This window comes from Calonectris borealis, chromosome 1, assembly GCF_964195595.1.
Source record: "Calonectris borealis chromosome 1, bCalBor7.hap1.2, whole genome shotgun sequence".
NCBI lineage: Eukaryota > Metazoa > Chordata > Aves > Procellariiformes > Procellariidae > Calonectris > Calonectris borealis.
Window position 1 is genome coordinate 102,270,767 of NC_134312.1, and position 21,346 is coordinate 102,292,112.

Here is a 21,346-nt window from a genome sequence, read left to right on the forward strand (position 1 = left end):
AATCCCAACCCATTTCTGCCAAAAGCTAGGACACAGTTTTACACAGGCTTTGTTAAAACAGACAATCATCCAGAAAGTGACGGCCCAATATTCTTCCTGCTTATGTTCCCACTTCTTTTTGGCAGCAGCCCACCCTTAAATTGGATTAAGTGTAATATGAACTGTACCCTCAGGTATGATGACAAAGCAACTCAGACGATCCCTCACTCATAGATTTCAATCAGAATTATCTGGGCTACTTTAGGCAGCTTAGATCACAGTCTTTATTAACCCAGCTAATTTTAACTGAAATGGCTTAGGCAGTACCCGAATGGGCAGACCCACCAATACATGCACGGAAACAGGAAACTCCAACAGTCAGAAGCAGCAATGTCTACTACAATCAGAGCTAGAAGAAACTGTCCCCGGCCCAAGCTTTCTGGTACTTTTTCCAAAGCATGCGTGCACGCAAGTGTGTGTATATGCATTGGAGGATGGGGTGGGAAACACTCCTGGAGGAGCTGATAGGGAGCAGAGGTAGCATTTCCTGGCACATCCATATCTCTGCAGCCTTAGAAATAAGCAAATTCAAATATCTATTTAAACCTAAATTTGAAAATTCAAATAAAAGTGATAACCTACTAAAGATCAGCAGGTAAGAAACAAAATTATGAATAATTAGAAAGGCATCTTTGCAACAGGATTCCTGGAAGAAACTTGAATCTAATTTCTCATTCAGTAGACTGTATTAACTAATAATGTAGAAATGAGTGATTCATCAAACATCTGAGTCATTTCTACCTGTATTCACTGTATATTCCTCCCCCTCAGCTATATCCAAGTAGTATAAAGCTACAACTTCACACTGGTATGGTCAGGCACAAATTACTAAGTCACGTGGTATTTTTCAAATAAAACTGAATCATCGAAAGGACAAAGAGAACAAATAGCGAAGGAGCTCGCTGCAAAAAGGATGGTGGCTTCCTAACAGCTCTTAAGAAAAGAAGGGGAAAAAAGAAGCAAGCTACATCTCCAGCCTGATTCAACAGGTTTTTCTACACTTATTTTTAAGTCTTCAACTGTATTTACTCAGCTGTTCATATGTTCCTTTTACAAAACTTCATGCCCTGTCATACAGTGTCAAACATGCTATATATGCTACTTCATTTCTATACAGCCAAACCTGATTTCTGGGAAGAAAAAAATAAAAGGAATGGTGAGCAAAAGGTTCCTTGTCACAATATCACGATTTATAGAAGAGATAAATCTGTCTCAGAGTGATTGTGTTAAATGGCTGAAGCAATTATGCTTGGCTTTTTTGTGTGTGGGTTTTTGTTTTGTTTTGTTTTGTTTTTTTCTCCAAAGGTTGCTTTACAGGGATGTCAGTCTAAAATTTAGCAGAAGTAACAGTGTCTGTAATTTCCCAAGTACTTTTGCCAATATGTCCTTTGAAGCCACAGTCCCTTCTAGAGAGGAGTCTCACTGTAAGCAGCGCTAAAATAATGGGAGCCACTTAAAGGTCTCATCTACAATTTTTATTTAAGAGTTTCTGCCATGGCTACCATTAATGCAATCATACCTATGACAGCACAAACCATGCCAAATTTTCAGCATCTATTGGTTTCTGAGCTACTCTTTTACTTAGATGCAATTTCATCCCTGGCTTCAGTGATCTATGTAGAGCCTGCTGCTGGAATAGGAGGTCCAGCATAGTGCCCATAGCTATACATTCCCATTGCTTCCCTTGGGACAGTACCATTTTAGATCAACTGGAGTATCAACTCAGTCAACTGTGGTTTCACGGTGGTTTACGTCAATCTAAAAGCAAAGCTATACAATACAACTAAGCTAACCAGAATGCTTGCTGCTGCTTTTGAAAAGAGGAAGCTTCATTTCTCTTCCTTCTTTCCCCTTCCTCCACTTTCACTCACATAGTTCTATCCTCTCTGTTGCACTCGAAGGCCTTTGTTGAACCAATTTCAACTCACAAACCAAAGATCTAAAATTATCTGGGACTAGTTTTCCACCAGGTTAGCAAGTTAAACTAGAACATCCTGGAAACCAGTAAGTGCTAGGACGGGTGCCAAGTAAGTGGTAGAATCACATGGCTGAGAGCATGACTCCCCATTTATGCCAACAGGAAAGCCATCAGAGAGAATGAAATTATGAGAAGACTTGGGTCAACATGTGTGCTTCTTGTTCCGTTCCTTGATTGGTACTGCTATTTGTCTAATCTCATTGTAAGCCAGTTCAGAGAGCTAAACCAACAAAAAAACTATTCATTATTTTTGGCAAGGCTTGTTGTCTGCCCATTTAATTCCCTGAACTAGCTCAGCAAAGGAATCAGGCAAGCATCTGCACCAGTGCAGAGAAGGGGGCAGGAACACACAGGGAGATGAGGAAAGGCTCTGGCTGATTTAAACTGTCATTGATCTGCATACCCTACAGCAGATCTACATCACGTTGTAGTTAGAACTGACAGTAATCTGTGCCTTTACAACAGGAGGCCTTCATTGCTGATGAGAGTACATCAACAGTACCAGCACAGAAACATCCTAAGCAAAGTTTAACCTGGGCACAAGCTTGGATGATTACATCTAAAAGCAGAAGAATCACAGTATCCTTACCTTCAGAAATACTATAAAACATTAGCTAATTATTCCCCCAGCAACACCCCTGTGAAAGTGTTCTCTATCATTCCCATCACACGGATTTAGCCCAGAAGAGCAAAAGAGGCAAAACTGGTGACAAACTCGGGATTGGAACCCAGTAAATCCTCTATACCAAACCAACACTTCATCACTCAACTTTGTTGTTTATTAACCCTAAACTAATTCAATTAGCCAGTAGCAACCTATAAAAAACTCCTTTTGCAAAGACTTTGTGATGCACCATAGAGCTTATAATTTATAATACAGTTATGTTAACAAATGTGGATATTTCCTAGCTAGTTGTGAAATAAGAAACTAGGGAAAGGAATAATACTGAGATCTTAAGTAATTATTTCCTTTTCTACAGAGAAAAATAAGTGTGCATGAAGCAGCATGGGGGCCTATTCACACAATTCAAGAAATTTAATGCAAAGAACTATAGAAAGGAAAATACATCTATGTACATGTTTTTCCTCAGATTAGCAATTGTCAAACAGTTTCAAGTGAAATACAAGCAATTACTTAATACTCACTAACCAAGACCAGCATCATTCCTCAAATTTATCTCCGGCACTCAGTCCAACAAATCCCAAGCTTAACTTGCCCTGTATAACAATGCAGCACAACAGGAAAAGGGGTGGGAAAATTTGTCAACACAGAAGCAAATCTCTGCAGTAGTAAACAGCCAGCACGGTAAGTCTATCCAGCAACATGAGATGGTCTCTCATTCACATAACTAGCTTAAGCACCCAAACCAAGCATATCACATTTGGGACACTCAAGTCATACTTAATTTTGTTCAACACCTTCTTTTGACAACAGCTTTGTCACAGAGACTGAAAATACGTATGTCATAAAAGACAGTCATTTGCCAGGACTGTCACTGATTCTATCAAGATAAAAAAAATAAAGCTGTAAGTGCAAGTAGCAGAGGCTGCCTAACCGTCAGCTGTATAAAATATCAGTGTCAAGATTATTGTCCTACGGGCAACAACAGTTTGAGGGGAATAGAAAATAATGCTGGAAAAAAGGTACGAAAGTTAACTGACTAGATTTGCACAAATGCTGTAATTTGCTTTGAAGCCTTGAACTCCACGGGAGCCAAAATTTGAGGAAAGCAAATGAAAACTTACTGCATGCAACAAAAAACTACTGCAAATTTGCCAGAGAACTAGGAGAGAAAACCAACATGTTTATGGAGGAGATGAACAATATTTAACAGAAAGAAGCTGGATGACACATCAATCAAACAAAATCATTCTGGACAGCATGGACAAAACATTTACCCCAATATTCTTTGCATCTTCACACATCTGAACATACAGAAAACAGCAAAAATGTGCTACTCTAAATGTAGAATTTACCACTTGGAATTTGACAAAGATTATTTAAGTGACAATGGTGTTCAAAATCTCATTTTTCTGGGGAATACATTTTTACGATGAGCAAAAGTAGGAACAACACTTCTTCACACCGCATAAGAAACTCCTAACACCATGTTGGTGCTTCCTAGGTTTAACGGACAGACCGGGTTGAAGGCTACCTCACTGATTCCATCAAGTGAGGCAACTCCAGCCATCATCATCATTACTTGCTAAGACAAGCATTCAGAAGCTATCCACATTCAGCACCAGGAAGTCAGTATTAGCACTTACTTGCTTGAATTATTACTGCAGGCTAATCTTTGAGAAATTGTTAGTGACAGCAAACCTGAGATTTTTCCTCTTAAAATGACAGGGTGGGAAGCTCAGATTCTTCCCCCTTCCTTCTAGGAAGTGAGGAGTAAGCTCTGGCTCCTCTAGTTGTGAAATCACCGTACTGACACACATCCTCCCAATTCTGCTCCACATGCAGCAGCATGGCTACTGAGACAGCTTAGCCTATTTTCCAACCAGCTGTTAAACTAGTAAGTTTTGGTCAGTTTTGAAAAAGAAAAAAAGAAAAAAAAGAGGAAAAAGGCAGAGCCACCTTGATAACTGAGCAGAGGTAATCAGGCAGTGGAACTATTTCATAGGGAAGACAAGCCTTCTTTCTTCTGTCCCTAATAAAACAAAAGCCGAAAGGACAGCCAAAATAGGAGAACATATTCCCCTGGTAATTAGGAAGCACTGGAACAGTAGCACAACCCTCCGCCCTCACCACAGCCAGGTAGTCCATAGGGAAGAAAAAAAGTTTCTTTTACTCCTCCACCCACCACTGACAGAGAAGGTCCAAGAAGAAGCTTAAAGTCTGACACCCATCAGTGATAAACTAACATAAAAGTCCTTACTCAAGACTGAGGAGTAATACCCACGCACTAGTCTCAGCACCTTCCGACAAGTGAAGATGATGCCAGGGTTTGGGAAAAGGGGCTTCCCACAAACATGTTGCCTATGGGCTTCGCTGCCAAGACACGTTTCCATCCGTATCATGTTCCAGTAAAATTTTAAGCTGCAACACAGGCACACCAATATATGTTTGAGAGAAATACATCTGTATCTTGACATGTAAATACCTGAATTCAGAGTTATAAACCCCGGCTCAGCCATAAGACTGCACAAGGCCACTGCCCAGTATTCCATTCTATAAAAATTACTAAAATGTCAGTGACAAAGAAATTTTGTTTGCAAGATGCAATGTACATTTTTATCATGCTGGATAAAATATCTACAGTCTCAGCAGTGGTTAAATTGCTGCTATAAAGGAAATTGTCCTCAGATAAATGGTTTCCCTATGAGAAGGTTTCAGTGCTACACCTCACCCCAGGTCAATAAATCAAATTAACTGCACCTTGTCCTCTGGCCAATGACATCATCGGCTTGACCACATCTTGTGAAGCGAGTGCAAAAACATATGCTATTTAAGGCATGAAATCATATTACTGCTTTTTGTCCAGCCAGCCTTGTGCTGTTGGTCTGTGAAACAGTCAGTCACCTGAACAGTCTCATTACTGCTTCTATTTTTTTTCTTCTAGTATTCAAGGCCTGTCTGCACCAAGGGTGAAGAAAAAGGATAAATAATCTGAGTCGTTATTTTTGAAATCAAAATGCTTTTCATTAGCTGCAGCATAGTATTTTGTGACAAGTTAAATTTAGAACCAAACTACAAAATACACTGCCTGCATTTGTATGTGAACTCTCTTCCTAGTCATGTTTCAAAGATGTTTACATGCTAATCTGGCACAGCTACTTTGAAGTACCCTGCTGTTAGGTTCTTTTTTGTCCACAGGGTGAAAACAATGGTCACTAATGAAAACCTACAGTTTTATCTGAAACCCATCCCTACATAAATAATTTTTTTTTTTAAATTACTGACTCTGGTTTAAAACTGAATTACTGCAGACAATTTAAGAGGATTAATTTCAATTTTCACTTGGTGTTCTTATGACACAATCACAGAAAACTTATCTTCCTTTCTAGACCCTGTACTGCCCAGTAGTATCTTCAGTCTTGAAAGCCAAATCTAAATGAAAGGGGAAAAAAAAAACACCTAACCCAAAACAGTCAAAGATACAAGCAGTAACAAAAGCATCTGACACACCGCACTGTTAAACTGCATCCACACTAAGCAAAAAGAAGGTGAATAAGATTATCTTCAATGTATTCAATTCTGTTTGTGTTCAGAGGGAGGAGGAAAGCTGTTCAGATTTGGAGTGTGTCTTCTATAGCTCTCTCAGTGCCAGGAAACGTAAATTAGAAGCAACTCTCCTTTAAGGAAAAGAATCAAGGACAAAGGGACCAAAAATGCCCAAGCCTCTGAAAAGCAGATATGAAAGGAACAGCTTTACAGTCTTGAGTTGCTATAAATTAAAAATAAGCTCCTTATTTAAAAGACATGAGTGTTTGAGAATCTATGAGCAGATCTGATGCTGCTCAAGCCCCAGGAGGGTTTTGTTTTTGCTGGCAGGGGTGGAGTGGGGATGGGGGGGGTCATTTTGGTTATTAGTAAATAAATCAAGCAGCAGTGAGGCCTAGGCGCCTGCCAGAGGAGCCAGGGCCTAGCTCTCCCCCCTCCTCTCCTCACACAGCCTGGGTTTGATCTCGGGGCCCTGTGGGTTGCCAAGAAAATTTAAAAAAAGCGAGAGAGCGAGAAAGAAGAATCATATTGAACCACAAAAGCACATGGGGCGAATGTAAAATATAAACACGGCGTTGGGCTCTGAGTGGCTGTTATTAAAGGTCTGAATTACTAAACATGAGAGGCGGGGAAAGCCAGGCGGCCATTTCAATAATATAAACCTCCCCGAATTAGACATTATTCAAATGAGAAGAAGAGGGAGAGAGAGAGAGCGAGGGAGAGGGACGGGACCCGCACCCCCAGTGCCAGCCCACCGGGGCTGCCGGCACCACCATCTGCCCCTGCCCCGGCACCCAGGGCGAGGGGACGCGGCTCCGGTGCCCGGCACCCAGGGGGCCTGCCCCGGGGCGCAGCACCCTGCTCCCCGCAAGCCCTCGGGGCTGCGGAAGCAGGAGGGCAAAGGGGGAGGAGGGCAAACACCGCCGGGGTAAATTCAGCCTTCGGGGGAGCAAACACGCAGCCTCTCCCGTCGGAGAGGGGCACGGAGAAACTCTGCCCGCACACCCCCCAAGTCACCCCACACTGAACCCACCCTTTACGGGGGGGGAGGGGGGGGGCGGGAGGAAAGGGGGAGAGCTTTAAATAAAAAGCCAAACCACGCTCTCGTCCTACCCCTCCCCGAGGCCATCCGCACCCATCCACCCCATGCCTGCAGGCCCCAGGCTCTGGGGAAATAACCCTGGCTGGGGGGGATGCGGAGGAGGGCGGGGGGGGGGGGGTAATGAGGCAAGAGATAAGGAAACCAAGTCTTCCTCCCTCACCCGGCCCCGCTGAGGGGGCAGCACCCCCGTCCCCCTCCGTCCTGCCGCCGCCGCGCCGGCGGGGGGACCCTGCCCCACTCGGGGTGCCGCCCGCCTCCCCCCAGCCCGGCGGGCCGTGGCCCCTCCCGCGGCCGCTCCAGCAGCATACCCCCACCCCCCCGCCATGAATATGTAAAGCGGCTTTTATTGTGGGCGTGCGGGCCGGGGGGGAGCGCGGCCGGGTGGCGGCTAGCCACCTCCGACCGCTTTTGGGTGCGGGGATGCCCCCCTTCTCCCGGCATCCCCCCCCCGCCGTCCCCACCCCGACCCCACCGCCTCGCCGTTACGCCGCCGCCGCCGCCCGCGCCGCCGCCCCCCATCGCCCCGCTGCCTGCCCCGGTGCCGGTGCCCCGGCGTGCGGGCGGGTGCGAGTGCGGCTCCGTGTGAGGGAGCGGGCGGGCGAGGGAGGGAGCGTGTGTGTGTGTGTGTCTCCCCGCACGGGGAGGCTGCTTTCCTTCTCCCCCCCCCCCCCCCCCGCTCCCTCCTGTGCCGTTAATTATAATAATCCTGAGTACTAATAAATTATGCTAAGCGGGGCGGGCGGGCGGCGGGGGGGCCGCGTGTGCGAGTATGAATATGAATATGTAAAATGCAGTAATGATTACCTGCCGCTGCCGCCACCGCCGCCGCCGAACTCTCATCTTGACTCGCTGCTCCTCCGTCCGCCATTTTGAATATTTTAACCAAAATCGGCCGCCCGATAAACCCTCCCTCGCTCCCGGCCCCCCTCCCTCCTCCCCTCCTCCTCCCCTCCCCCCGCCGCGCACCCCCTCCCCCCGCCGCCCTACTGCGCAGCCGCCAACCGACGGCGCCGCGGCCTCGCTCTGCGCCTGCGCAAGCTCCTCTCGTCTCTCCCCTCCTCCCCCGCCCTCCCCGGCCGCTTTCCCGACGAGCGTGAGGCGTGCCGCTGCGCATGCGTCGAGAGAGCGGACTCGCTCGCTCGCCCCCCACCCGAGCAGCTTTCGCGCGGCACTGCGCAGGCGCGCGGCTGCCTTCCCTTCACCTCTGGCTGAGGGCTCGTTAACGTGTAAACCGTCGCGCCGCGCGCACCAGCGCTTCAGTTGCCCCCTCCACGGGCCCGCGCGCCGCTGTGCTGGGGGGAGGGGGCGCGGGCGCGGGCGCGGGCGCTTGCGCACTCGGGCTCCCGGCGGCGGCTGCGGGGGGGGTGCGGGCCGGGCTGCGCCCCCCGGGCTGTGGCCGGGGGTGGCGAATGGCGCAGGGCGGGGGGACAGGGCGTCTTGCGGCCCCCCCACCCCCCCACGCGCTGCCGGGCTACCCGCCGCTGGCTGAGCGGCGCGGGGGCCCTGCGGTGGCGGGGGTTTCTTCGCGGAGCGAAGGCTGCTACGGGTTAACTGCGGTGGGGCCGGCGCAAGCGGCAGGGAGGAGCCGCTCCCAGCAAAGGGGTATTTCTAGTCCTGCCTCATACCGGCTTCGTTAACTGTTCAGCCGCCAGACCGACAGGGAGTAGCACAAATAGTTAATCGTGGTAGTAAAAGAGGGAGGTAACTACATGACAACCTCTTCAAATACAACCGTTAGGCTGAAAGGGCGTTTTAAAAAGAGCTGTATCTGCAAGTGGTTTTGTGAAAATACCTTTCCTAACTGCGTCGGCAGGACAAGTACTCCCCAAGCTCCAAGCAAAATTAATCCCCTATGAATAAAAAGGAATTGCATACAGAGAAAATGAAATAACGGAACCTGCTGTTGTGTGTGGAGGAGAGCGCGTGAGTGGTGGTCCAGTTTTCCTTCAGAAAGGACGAATTACAAGGAAGCGATTCTCCTCTGTTAAGAAACCCACTGTAACATGCCCCTCGTTCTGGGCAGTACAAAGCTCCTGGGGTGTCCTTCTCAAACGAATATTGTATTCTCTTCCGCTTTCCACATCAAATTTGACTAACCTGAAAGGAAGAGGGAGTCGGGCTTCATGCCTCCCTCATTAAAAAGGAGTAAATAATAAGAGACTAGAGGGACCAACAAATAAAATTAGCTTTACATTCAAAACTTCCAAATCAGGACAAGCAATCAGCTAAACAGGCAGAGTGGCAAAACTTTGCTGATTCTTGACACATTTGGCAGGGTAAAAATAAAACTTGCTTATATTAACCTTAATATTGCATAAAAACACATTACCCCTGAGCTTAGTAATGTACATCTGTAAAAAGAAAAAGAAGAAACAGAAGGTGGTATAGGATAGTGTTCATTAAGGACTCAGTCTTAAAGTCTTGCAAGAGTCATCAACTTCAATGAGTCAGAGTCCAAGCCAGATTTTCTTCTGGGTATCAAAACCTTGTGGAGTAAGAGAGACTGGCAAGGATCAGTTCTTGCGTGCTGTTGCTGAAGAAATTACAAGTCGTATCAGAGGCAGACACTAGATCTTTTTCATCGGTAGGGAAGAGCCAAAAAGGAAAGCCTGAGAGAGGGAGACGTCAGGGTTTCTTTCCAAGGGCTGAATCAGAAAGGTGATTTTGATATTTTTATTTAAAAATAAGTTCCTCTGGTAATGGGATTTTTTTTTCCATACTATAAAATAATGTCTTGATACTGCAGAAAACATTAGTAGAAATGGACTGCGCTATGAAAGAGCAAAAACCTTCCCCTAACACTAATTCTGCTCTTGCACGTTCATTTGATGATATTTCATACCAGTAATTAAGCACTTTGTCTCGCAAAGATCTGTGTTTAACTCGGAGAAGTGAACATGTAAACAAAGGCATATTGTCGTGCTCCTCTTCTGTTCAACCATGATCCTCGTGGGCCAGTTAATCCAGTTTTATGGCCAGGTTATACCAGCACTGCGGCACGCAGTGGCTGCACCATGATAGATAAAGGTGTAGAGAAAGAGCTGCCTGGATTAAGACTCTGCACAGCTCTAATCCTGCCTACGCTGAATATTCTCTCCCGTATCTTCCCATCTCACCCGTAGACTCTTCTCAGTCCTGCATGCTACTTCCTAGTAACCTCCTCCCTGATAGTAGCAGCTTCTCGTCGGGGAGAACTGCTCCCATTACCACAGCTGATTTAGCCTTTGCTCTTGCTCAGCTTCTGCCCAGTTAGCTGGAACCCACAGCTGCAGAAGAAAAGCTGCCTGGAAAAAAGTAGTTACTAGGTTTTTTTCTGGTAGTTACAAACCTGCTCTGTGTTTTCCAATTGACCGGCTATAAAGAGAACTTCGTTCTGTTTGGCCATGTAGCTGCTCTCCCTCTCTCTTTAAAGATTGCCCTGGACCTATGTCTGCATCCTCTTCTCTAGTTTAGTTTGAATGCATCTCTATCTGATGCCTTCTCCAAGGTGTCATACATCCCTGTGGCTATATATCCAGGAAAGCTGGCCAAATCATTAGTGATGAATAATTTATCGGATAAATTTTACCTCTATTTCAGTTGTGAGTTGTCTGCAAACAGCTTGTGATTTCTGCAAACTTACTATTTGATGTTACTTGCCACATAGTGCCTGACTGGTGTCTTACTCGTGAGCAACTTGCTGGAAACACTTAACATTTGAGATAATTGGACACAAAGATGATATGAAGCTTAGTACTATGAGAAGCTGAGCACTCTATATTCATTTCACAAAAAGCTTTAAGTGAGAAACGGAGTTGTTCGGCTGCAGTCAGTGAGGCTGGGCTCACACTGGTGGTTAAGAACACGCTTACATCTTCTGCTGAAACAGAGCCCAAAGCAGCGAGCGCCTTGCGGGACGCTATGTTTCTGTTCTCTGACTGGACTTGTCAGCCTCGTAGAATCACCTCTCGCGGGGATTTTGCTTTAAAAATATTTTCTGGCAGTGAAAAACAATACAGTGTTCAAAACCAACACACCTGTAAAGGGAAGAAATAGTATTTCAGGATCTTTTAAAGCTCTGCAGTATATCTGTGTCTGTTGTTTTGATTTTGATCCGGATACCTCGTAATTTCTAGACCTCCTTGGCCTGCTCTGCTTGTGCCTTTAACCCCAAATTTTCCATGATGGTTATATTACCTTCTGATTTTTCTCTCTCCTGCTAGAATTAATTCAGTAATGTTTCAGAGACAATTTTTTTTTTAAGGTGGGGAGGCAGGCGGCAGAAGAAAGACAAACTGCAGTTATTTAAGCAGAAAGCACATTGGGAAGGAAATTATCATTTTCCCCACACAGCTCTAGTGTATAGAGAAATTAAGAGCAAACTTATCTGCTCTGCTCCAATTCCACTGTGCCACTCAGATGTGAATCCCAGATGCTGCTTTTCTCGCACAATGTCCCTTCTCTCTACCATTTTTCTTGCCATCAGGTTTCTCTCCTCAAGGAGGCCCTGTTTTTAGAGTCATGTTTGCGTCAGCTTTCCCTTTTGTCCTCCAGGTACTGCATCGGAGGCTTCTGCCTCAAAACAGTCGTTCTTTGCCCTTTATGCTTTTGTGCATAGCTCCCCAAAACCTCTCCATTCCTTTCGCTTTCAGACTGCTCAGATTGTCTCACCTTTAATTAAACTTACCTTTATGTCTCTGTCTGTTTACAATTTTTCGTGTGTAATACACACCCTTACAGAGAGACCGGCAGTCTCTCTGTTACAGTCTCTGTAATAGGAGGTTACAGTCTCATTTTTTAACATGATATGAACAGCTACAGATATGAACAGCAGAAGACCGTCCGCGTCTCAAAAAGCTTGCAATTTAGAGAGATGGCAGGCAAAGAACAAGGGAAAAATAGGATTAGTAGCTCCTTGACTGAGGAGGAGCAGTGAAGAAAAGCAATATAAAGACCATGCATAGTTCCTCCAGTGTCACAGCAGAGACATTGGGCCTTGGACCGGGGCCTGCGTGCTCTGAGGCTGTGCAGTTCAGGACTTGAATCACAAAGCTGTTTTTCCTTTCTCTCCTGTGTTGCTCCCTGCCCTTCTCCTGTTCCCGAGCGTGGAGGAGAAAGTCTACCCTTACCCCCGAGGCTTGGGACCCACCAGTACCTTCTCTTTCCAGTATTATGCTCTGCCCCCTCTTCAGAGCTCCTTCCTATGCGCCTTGTGAGTGCTGAGCACGAACAGCAGAAGAGGAATGGAGACTGTCTAGTGCATATATAGGCTGTTATTTTCCCCTACACACTCCTCTGGCTGCTTTGACCAGATTGCTTTCTAGCTCTGTTTCGGTCCCTCTTTTGTTGTCTCTGGATTGCAGAAAGGATGACCCCAAATCTCTTATTTCCAAGAGTTATCGCCGATCCTCTGAATCTCCCAGCTAATGAAACGGTAGCAGGAAAGTTGTACCATCTCATAATACTCTGCCCCTCCCAGGTGCAGATAACTGCTTTTTTGGAGGTAAGAAATGGGGCACAGATGAAAAGAAACATGGTTTTCGTTTTCATATTTAAAAAAAAACCCTGTAATTCAGAACCTTCACACATCCTCAGGAAAGGGAGACGTAATCACTAAGAGGACACTTATCTTTTCAGGTGGGTTTTCCAATCTATTTCTCACTCTTTGCTGCTTTGGGTGCACTTACTTTTTCTAGCTCAATTTTTTGTATGCATTTCAATGGTTGTCATCAATGCAACATCTGAGCGCCTTCCAATTTTAATCAATTACCTCTTACAAATCACCAGCTTCGAAGATTCAGGAAATTATCACTGTGCTTTTTTAGCAATAATAAACTAAGGCAGAGAAATTAAGTAACTTGTCTTCAGTTGCATGTGTGGCTGGGCAGCCCAGGAAGAGGAGCCCCCGATTCTCTCTATTGTGCATTGATTGAAAGACCCTGTTGTTGTTCCTCTCCCGGAGATCCACAAGGGTGGCTCCATCCTTACCTGTCTCTCTACTCCGAGAGGGACAACAGTGGGGTCCTACAACTTGATTCAGATCTCTTGGGGAGTGGGATTTGCAATAGCCTAGTTCAAGCTGTCACTCAAAACTGCCACAGATCTGTTTTCAGAGGCTTTCTCTGCCTCTCCTTATTACAAGGGAACCCTTAAAAATACATAGTATTTTTTGTTCTGAAGATTATTAACTAAGACTTGGGAAATGCTCAGATATTACAGCAAGAGTGGCTGCATTCTGGCAGACCCCATATAGAAGGACAAACTCTGTTTTGCACCTACATGAAAAAGAGGGCTGAACTCCTTTTTTCGACCAGATGTACAGCACGCTTTAGGCTGTAGACCTTGGGAATGCTTCGGTGCTGCTTACATGAGGAACCAAATTGTTTTTGACCTCAGTGAAGAGGGGGCCAAGAGGGACGCATCTGACACCTTTTAGCAAGTGCAAGGTTTTCTGTAGAATAGACATAGCCTATGAAACAAACACACAGCTGGAGTTAGGGTGCTTTTGAAAACATTGTCTTTATTCTCTACCTCCCTTTCTTCCAGGACAGGCTCTTTGCTTATTCCCTCTTCAGAAAGGGACTTTTCTGGCACACAGCCTAGCCTGGCTGGAGATTAGGGATTCTCTCTGCCCCTTCATCCTTGAATATTTCCTTTTAATTTCACAGTTTAAATTCCAATTGTGTAATTACATTCTGCCTACCCTAAATTCCTCTGTAATTTCAATTGGACACGGTGTCCTTCACTCTCTAGGCTGAACTCTTGCAGTGCTGTGGGGCACTGTTAAAAGGCTGCCACGCTCCACTCTAGTCCCATTTCATGTAAATGGGGAAACAGAATGGACGCAGATCCCTTTGAACTAAAACTGCTGCTCCATATAGGCGAGACAGGGTTTGCTATAGACTGACAAGGCAGTCTTACCCCATGGCAATACACTGGATGTTTTTTGCAATGCCTTAGTCTGAAGAGATTTTTGGAGTAAAAGCCTAAATCTGTCTGGAGGTATTACTCCCCCACACCACCATACCCTTTGATCGCAAATAAAGCTGTACAGGGACCCCCAAACCACTACTTTGCTGAATTTATGTGGCCTGAGAGTACCTGTTCACACCGTTTAACATGGCAGAAATGCCATAGTGATTTAATTTAGGTTCAGGAAGTTGTGTAGCAATGAGAGAGTACGCAGCACAGATGCCTAGTTCAGTAAAACGCTTTACAAAAACTGGCAAATCCCATGCATTTTATCTCCCACCCCCAATACTTCTTGCAGACTTTGCTCTGCCAGCATTTCCCTCAATCCCCACCCTGGTGGCGGTCACCTGAGTCCCACATCCCGATTTGTTTTATCACAACATTCCCTTTTTAAGTGTTGGTATCTGCTTTACATCAATGTGAAAATATTTCTGCTTCTCCTGTCTCCTCTTGCTTTCTGATTCCTTCCTTACTGCGGCACAGCTGCTTACTTGCTCAGTGTGCCTGCGTGCAGCCCTTCAGGTATCAGAGGCAGTCACCTTTCGTATTTCCACCACCTTCTGCTGTGGCCTTCTGTGGAAACTGAGGATGGAGAAGGGCAGGGAGCATGTGTTGATGGGAGAATGCACCTCCCTTGTCTTGTCTTCTAGAACAAACTTTCTCTCTTCATACAAGTTCTGTGGCAGGCTCATGGAAAGGACTTGTTCACCTGGTTTAAAGTGTGTTCTACACACCTCAGCGTGAAGGAACTGGTTTACTCTACGACCTGGAATTATTTGATGTTGACCATCTTCAACCACAAGCTACATTCTTTTTACCATGTGTATGCCGTTGTCAGGGGTACATGGGACTGATTCCATAATTAGTGACAGAGTCTTTTACCAAAGTTCATTTCCCTTCATGGCAGAAGTACCCTGGATAGTCCTCCTACCACACAATGATAAATCTTTACCAGAAATAAACATCCAACTCCTTGCTGGCAGTGCTATATCTACATGGAGCCTCAGTCACTCTGAATTTTGATGGGACTTCTGCTTTATCTATCCTGCAGATTTGGTCCTGCTCCCAAGGGACATCTTTATGCCTACTCCCATGGTAGCAGACCTGAGGCTGCTGTTTGCGTCTCTGGCAGATAGATCAGGTGAGATCAAGTAGACCATATTTCCATGTTTCCTTGGTTAGCTTATACTGTTAAAAGTGAGTTGTTAGGAGGAAACAGAGCATGTAATAATTACAGTTGGGTTTTGTTTGGCTTTGAGTCATAATCTTAAAGGAAAGGACAGAGCCATCATGTTCATCCCCAAGTTTGTCATACAATCAGCAAGGGGCAAGTCAGTAGTATGGGCAAGAAAATGAAACATGTGAAGGTACAAGTGCCAGCGGGGGGAAGTCACTGTTGCTTATTGTCAGTTTTGGTGTGACACAGAAAGTTCAGCTAATCCTCTTAGTTACAGAGACACACGGGTGGGGGAGATTGTTATCTCGAGCAATTTGCTGGCTCTACTCCTTTTTTCCTTCGAGTTTCTTTTCGCCTAATTGAGCAGCATTTCTTCCTGGGACTGGTTTGCAATAATCCTGGGGCCTCATCTGGGAAAACACTGAAAAACATAGAAAGGAGAAGCAGCCCAAGTGAGGCAGCTATCACCATGAGTTTCGCTCGTCAGAGAGGTATCAGGTTTGGCTCCAAGTGCTGAGGATTAAAAATAAGATAAAGATTCCAAGTGATACAGAACAGTCTGTTGATTAGAGCGAGTGATCACTCAGAAAGGTGTATCTCAGACATGAGCTAGAAGGACACGGATAGTTAACAGCCATTCAGAAAACGGAGCTTGATGGTCTGAGGTGGCAAGGTGGAGCAGGGGTGAGAATTCCACTGGAGTGCATCAGAAATGCGTTGATTCCGCTTTCATTGCCAAAAGGATGTATCTGTGGTAAATCTAATCAAAAGTCAAAAGGTGAACAAGAACAATAATAATGGGGGAGGTTTGTTTTTATTTATCCAGGAGATAAGGATTCAACTACAGGAATAGAATGAGAAAAAGGCGCCTCTTTCTGAGCAGACAATTATTCCACCCACGCTCACCCATCATCAAGGTTTTAATATTCTATTACTAAGGCTATTTAACAGTTTCTCAGCCTCAAGGCTGGTAATGTTTGTGCAGATACTCTGCCAGCTGCCACAGGTGTCTTTTTACAAAAGACCTGAATAATTAACATGGGATAGTCCTGAAGATGGCAGTAGCCAGGAGCCATTCTTCGGTAGACTCCCAGCATTGTTCCTGGTGCTGGAGCACAGTTGATGTTACCTGGTAGGAGGACACATTTGAAAACCCTATTTCTGTATGCAAACAGAGCCTTAGTCCCTGAAGGCAGGAGACTGTTTCTAGCATCGTGATCTTGCATCCCAGGGAAGTAAGGGCTCTGTTTCCCAAGCCCTGTGATTCACCCTGGAGAAGTTTGAGATATTACTGTCTTCAGCTGCCTGCATTTCTAAGGTGCTGGAGGTAGTTAACCCAAAAAAGAGGTGGCCAAATGAATGAAGTCACTGCTGTTTCAGTTTGTAACCAGATGCACTAATGTAAATCTGATATCAGCTGATACCAATTTACTCTGATATCTTGGCCTGAGAACTGCAGAAGTGAGTGTTTTAATTCAAGATCTCTAGCCGTGGAGACAGGTTACCTTTTCAGTTAGGGCAGCTAGATCCAACAGAGACTGTGAGTCAGAGCTTACATGGGAGCTCAGAGGAGAAAGGACATCAGTCACAAAGCAGTTGTAAAATAAGTAGTGTAGTGCTTTTAAGAGAAAAGATGTTCTGCTGATGTCCTACTAGCACAGGACAAGGAAGTGACGAGTTTGATGCGTACGTGACAGCTAGACATCCCTTTTAATTTGGCATGAGCTTGTCAGTCTCTGTCTAGCGTTGGCTAATCTGGGGCCTCGCAGGTCCAGAGGGATGCCCTGGGTTTGGCCATGCCTGGATCTGGCCTGTGACACACACATGGTGCCTGTTGCTGGTTTCCAAACAAAGGAAACCCCAAGGGTGGATCAAACAAGAGTCATGGTGTGTTCCACCAGTTTTTTGACTCAGATACTTGGAGAATGAGGGCCCCAGCATGTGCTGTGTCTTGTACCTTCAGGTCACTTTGGTGTATCTCTAATGCACACCTGCATCATAGATAATAACTGCATTTCCTTATTTCATGTCCATACTGTGAGAATAAATGCATTAGGAAGTGTAATTACCAGATGCTACAGAGGTGAGGGCATCTTCAATACATTTCTTTTAGTTCTTTTATTTCGTTAAAGATACTGGTAAAATTTGATCAAAGCCAGAATTTGCTTTTCCAAACTGTACTAATTTATGGTTAGATTGTGCGGGGGAGCAGGGGGAGGAAGAAGGGAGCTTGTACCTGTGCTACATGTGACCAGCACAAAGCAGCCCTAGGACCACAAGATACGCAGGGAATGCTCCGTGATGACTTCCCTGGGAGTCTGCAGTGCTTCAAACAGCGCAATGAGGGGTAAGGAGAGGCAGGAATTGCTGGATTCGTGGGTCTGTCTCTTTCTCATGCAGGTCTGCACAGCATGCAGGACTACACCATGCTCTTTAACCCTCTCAGTGAGCGTTTCAGTTTGTAATGTTGAAAATATATGGACGTGTCATGTGGTTTTTAGCCACAGATATGCTTGCTGAATACTAGTCCTGTAGTATCAGACTGCAGCTCTGACAGTGAGATAGCATTCACAGTTACAGAGACTGCGAAGAAATTAGAAATTTATAAAATGCATACATAATGACTTTTTAAAATGTGTTTAATAAATGTTCTTGTAGTTATGTTTCAGATATATGACTGCTCGATTTCTGTTAATCAGAAAATGAATGTCTAAACCCACTGCAAGAAAGAGGCAGAATTGCAGCTGAATATCATGAATGAGAAAGCATTCACCACTGTGAATAGGACCATCATATTTCCCAATGGCAGCTCCCTGTCTTCCCCTAATTCCCCCCTCCCTTTCCCCTCCCTCCTCAAACACATACGCATACACTATGGGAGGAATGACAGCTGTTCTTCATGGAGTGACAGCCCAGGGATATTGCATCCTCCCTTAAAAAAAAAACAGGCAAGGTACAGAATAAGGTCAGTGAAGGGAGACAAAGGGGTCTCCCAGAGATGGCAAAGGGTAATTTATTGACAGATGAGATAGACGTTACTACAGAAAAATATTAAATGGATTCTTTTCCCCTGTCTTTGGAAGGGAAAAAGAGTGGGAAGGGTTAGGAAGGACAGATGCCAGAAATAGAGACGAATTTCCCAGGAGAGGAAGAAGAAATCCTGAAGAAAATTAGGATCACGACACAGGAAAAAAAAAAAATCGGAGCATCTGAAAAGCTACAAAATTCTGTCTTAGAATCCTGTATGGAAACAACAAAAAAGGACAGTGGAGAAGGAACCCTACCACTATTGGCAGCCTCCCTTCAAAGGCACCCTGTGAGAGAAGGAAGTGCTGGTAAAACGGAGCGCCTGATTACAAGCCAGTGTTTGAAAAGGGCTGTCGGGAAATTACGGAGCTGTGCATGCAGCTGACGTCAGCAGTGAGGAAGACTCTGGGAGCACTAATCAAAGTGAGACTGAGGGAGATATGGAGCATGGAGGTTTTATTAAGGACAGGAGCGAGCCAGGGTTCATACAATGGGAGCAGCTGAGCTCAGGAGATGGGAGGAAAGAAAAGGCCAGGTCTTCTGATGCAATAAACTGGCATAGTGCTGTCAACTTCGACAGTATGTCAGTTCCCACTGCAAGGAAAGAACCCCAGTGAGTGGCTTAAGTAGCGGATGTTACGAATATAGTTTCTCTGGCCTAGATTCATAGCTTTCCCCAAAATAATTGCGCAGGAGAGGGCAGGAAAAGCCAATGTACCAGTGCACTCTAGTTGGGGTTCTGTTACTCCACATTGCCCCCAGCCAAGATAGGAGGATACCGAGAACATGTTCCTAGAGCTTGTGACATTAGAAGAGTTTATGATTTTCACCTGTCAGGGCCAGTCTGATGACAGAAGAGTCGCCAAGGAAAATTTCCACAAAAATAAAAGCAACAGAACAAAAGAAATATGAGAGAGAACGGATTTAATTTACATTCACAAGCAGGAATAGATTCAAGCCAAACAGTATTTTATTCCGCTCCTTTGTGCAAGGACCATGGTTTTTAGAGTGTGTAACTCAGTCCATGTGGTAGAATAAGGGAATAGGAGACTCTTCGTGTGTCCGCTGTAATGTGCCACGTGCAGTATCTTTCTAATCCTGTCACTGCCTGCATAAATCTTGGCAAGACATTTCCCTCAGAGCAGGTTCTTCTGCCAGTTGTCTAGTCTCACCTAAAATCACGATGGCCCTCCCACTCCAGCAAGCACCGTGAGGTTACAAGATGATCTCTTATTATACGCAAGTCCAGCAGAGGCATAGGGGATTGCATTGCCCTGTGTTGTCAGCCGACTACTTTCCAAAGTAAAAGTCAGATTAAAAAGTGACAGAATTAACACTAAACTCTAGTTTTAAATGATCTAGATGGGGAGCATTCACCCCATTTCCGTGACTGCCATGCTCACGGCTGAAGGGAATAATAGCCAGTCTACATTGGATTTGAAGCTTGGTACTCCAAAGGCATTTGCAATCTTCTGAGCCTTGGGAGAGTGAGTAGGACAAAGCAAAAAAAAAAGCTGGCGCTTTGCTGAGTTCCGCTGTTAAATGCTAAGGAAGTGTTAAATGCTAAAGAAGGCTTGTGCTTTCAGTGGGTGATTTAGCCTAGCTTTCAGCTAGAAGGCTGCCGCATGCTCGAGTGCAATCTGCCACACAGAGCCAGAACCAATCTGATTGTTTACGAATCATTTCTGGAACAGAAAAACATAGGTAAAGCTGCCAGTTTTGCCAGGAATGTATGCCCCATCCATGTGATGGCCTGCATTTATATTTGAAACCACCTGTACCATTACAGTGTGACCCAGATCCAACAGGTGATCTAGGCACTGTAAAACTCAGTGCAACATATCTAGCTTTTAGGGACTCGCCTGCCTATCAATCCTGTAGTTCTTCTCTGTTAGGTACCTGGCTTCCTTATGTAACTGTCCTAACACCACCAAACAAATGGGGAATCTCTTCATAAAATAAATAAGAAACGCCAAAGACTGGATCTGCTCCAGTCTTAAGGTGGAGTTTTACACTGGTATACTTGAGGATTCCCACTGAGGTAGAGTCCTGCCTTTATCTTGGAGACAGCAATTTGAGTGGCCACAGGGTAGTCATTAACACCATGCCCCCACCTCTAAAGAAAGATTAATTTTCTGTCAAATCAACAAGTTGATCTGACTGACAAGCCCCATACTCAGGTCATTGCTAGATCTGACGTAAGCAACGTGATGTCAATGTGCTGCCTGGAGGCTGGGAAAGGCAAGGTGAGGGAGATGGGACCACCACTCTGGCAGCAGTCTGCAATCATACTGGATTAGTCATCAACATGAAACTACAACGAAGCGCTTCTTTCTAGCCTGGGCTGAACTTTACCTTCGGTTCTTACACCAACCCTTATCCACAGACAAGAGATAGCCCGTAAGCGACAGATGACAAAAGGCAGAGTGGCCTTTTTCAACACAGTAGCTCAGTGTTCAGGCCATCTCAGAAGATGGGAGATAGCACTTTAATTCACCGAGAGAACCTGAATCTGTATCCAAGGAAGCGGCAGGCTCTTTCCCTGTGCTCTTGGTTATTCTGGAGTGGGAGTCTCACATCGACTATATCCTTTCGAACTGATTATTTAAGTATTCTTTGAACCAGAAAGATGAAGCACAACTTCATAGATTAGCACTCAGGAACAGTGACTTGGGAGGGGAAAAGCCTGCACTGATGAACGCTTAACCCTTTCGCATTGCATATTCTCTTAAAAAAGGCCTGAAACGTATGTCTGCCCCTCTCAGGTGAACGCCTTAATCACCAGTTTAGAGTGCTTGTGCTCTCTGGAGGCCAGAGAGTATTTAATTGTGCCACATAGAGCTGAGTGATTGCTCAGGGAGAATGACTTTGTTAGCGACATGAAATGAGGCTGATCTTTTGAAA

At 45.3% G+C, this 21,346-nt stretch overlaps 1 protein-coding gene across 3 annotated transcripts in view; it reads right to left on the bottom strand.

The window, feature by feature from the left end:
- POU2F1 (POU class 2 homeobox 1) overlaps positions 1–8,205 on the bottom strand; it is a 121,923-nt gene extending 113,718 nt beyond the window's left edge. The window contains exon 1 of one of the 3 annotated variants that reach the window (XM_075169798.1): positions 8,092–8,205. In XM_075169798.1, coding sequence (XP_075025899.1) covers positions 8,092–8,155 — 64 coding nt within the window. In that variant the 5' untranslated portion in view covers positions 8,156–8,205. The remainder of the gene's footprint in view (positions 1–8,091) is intronic. The other 2 variants (XM_075169816.1, XM_075169826.1) reach the window with 2 other exon arrangements.
- Positions 8,206–21,346: the final 13,141 nt, after the last annotated feature.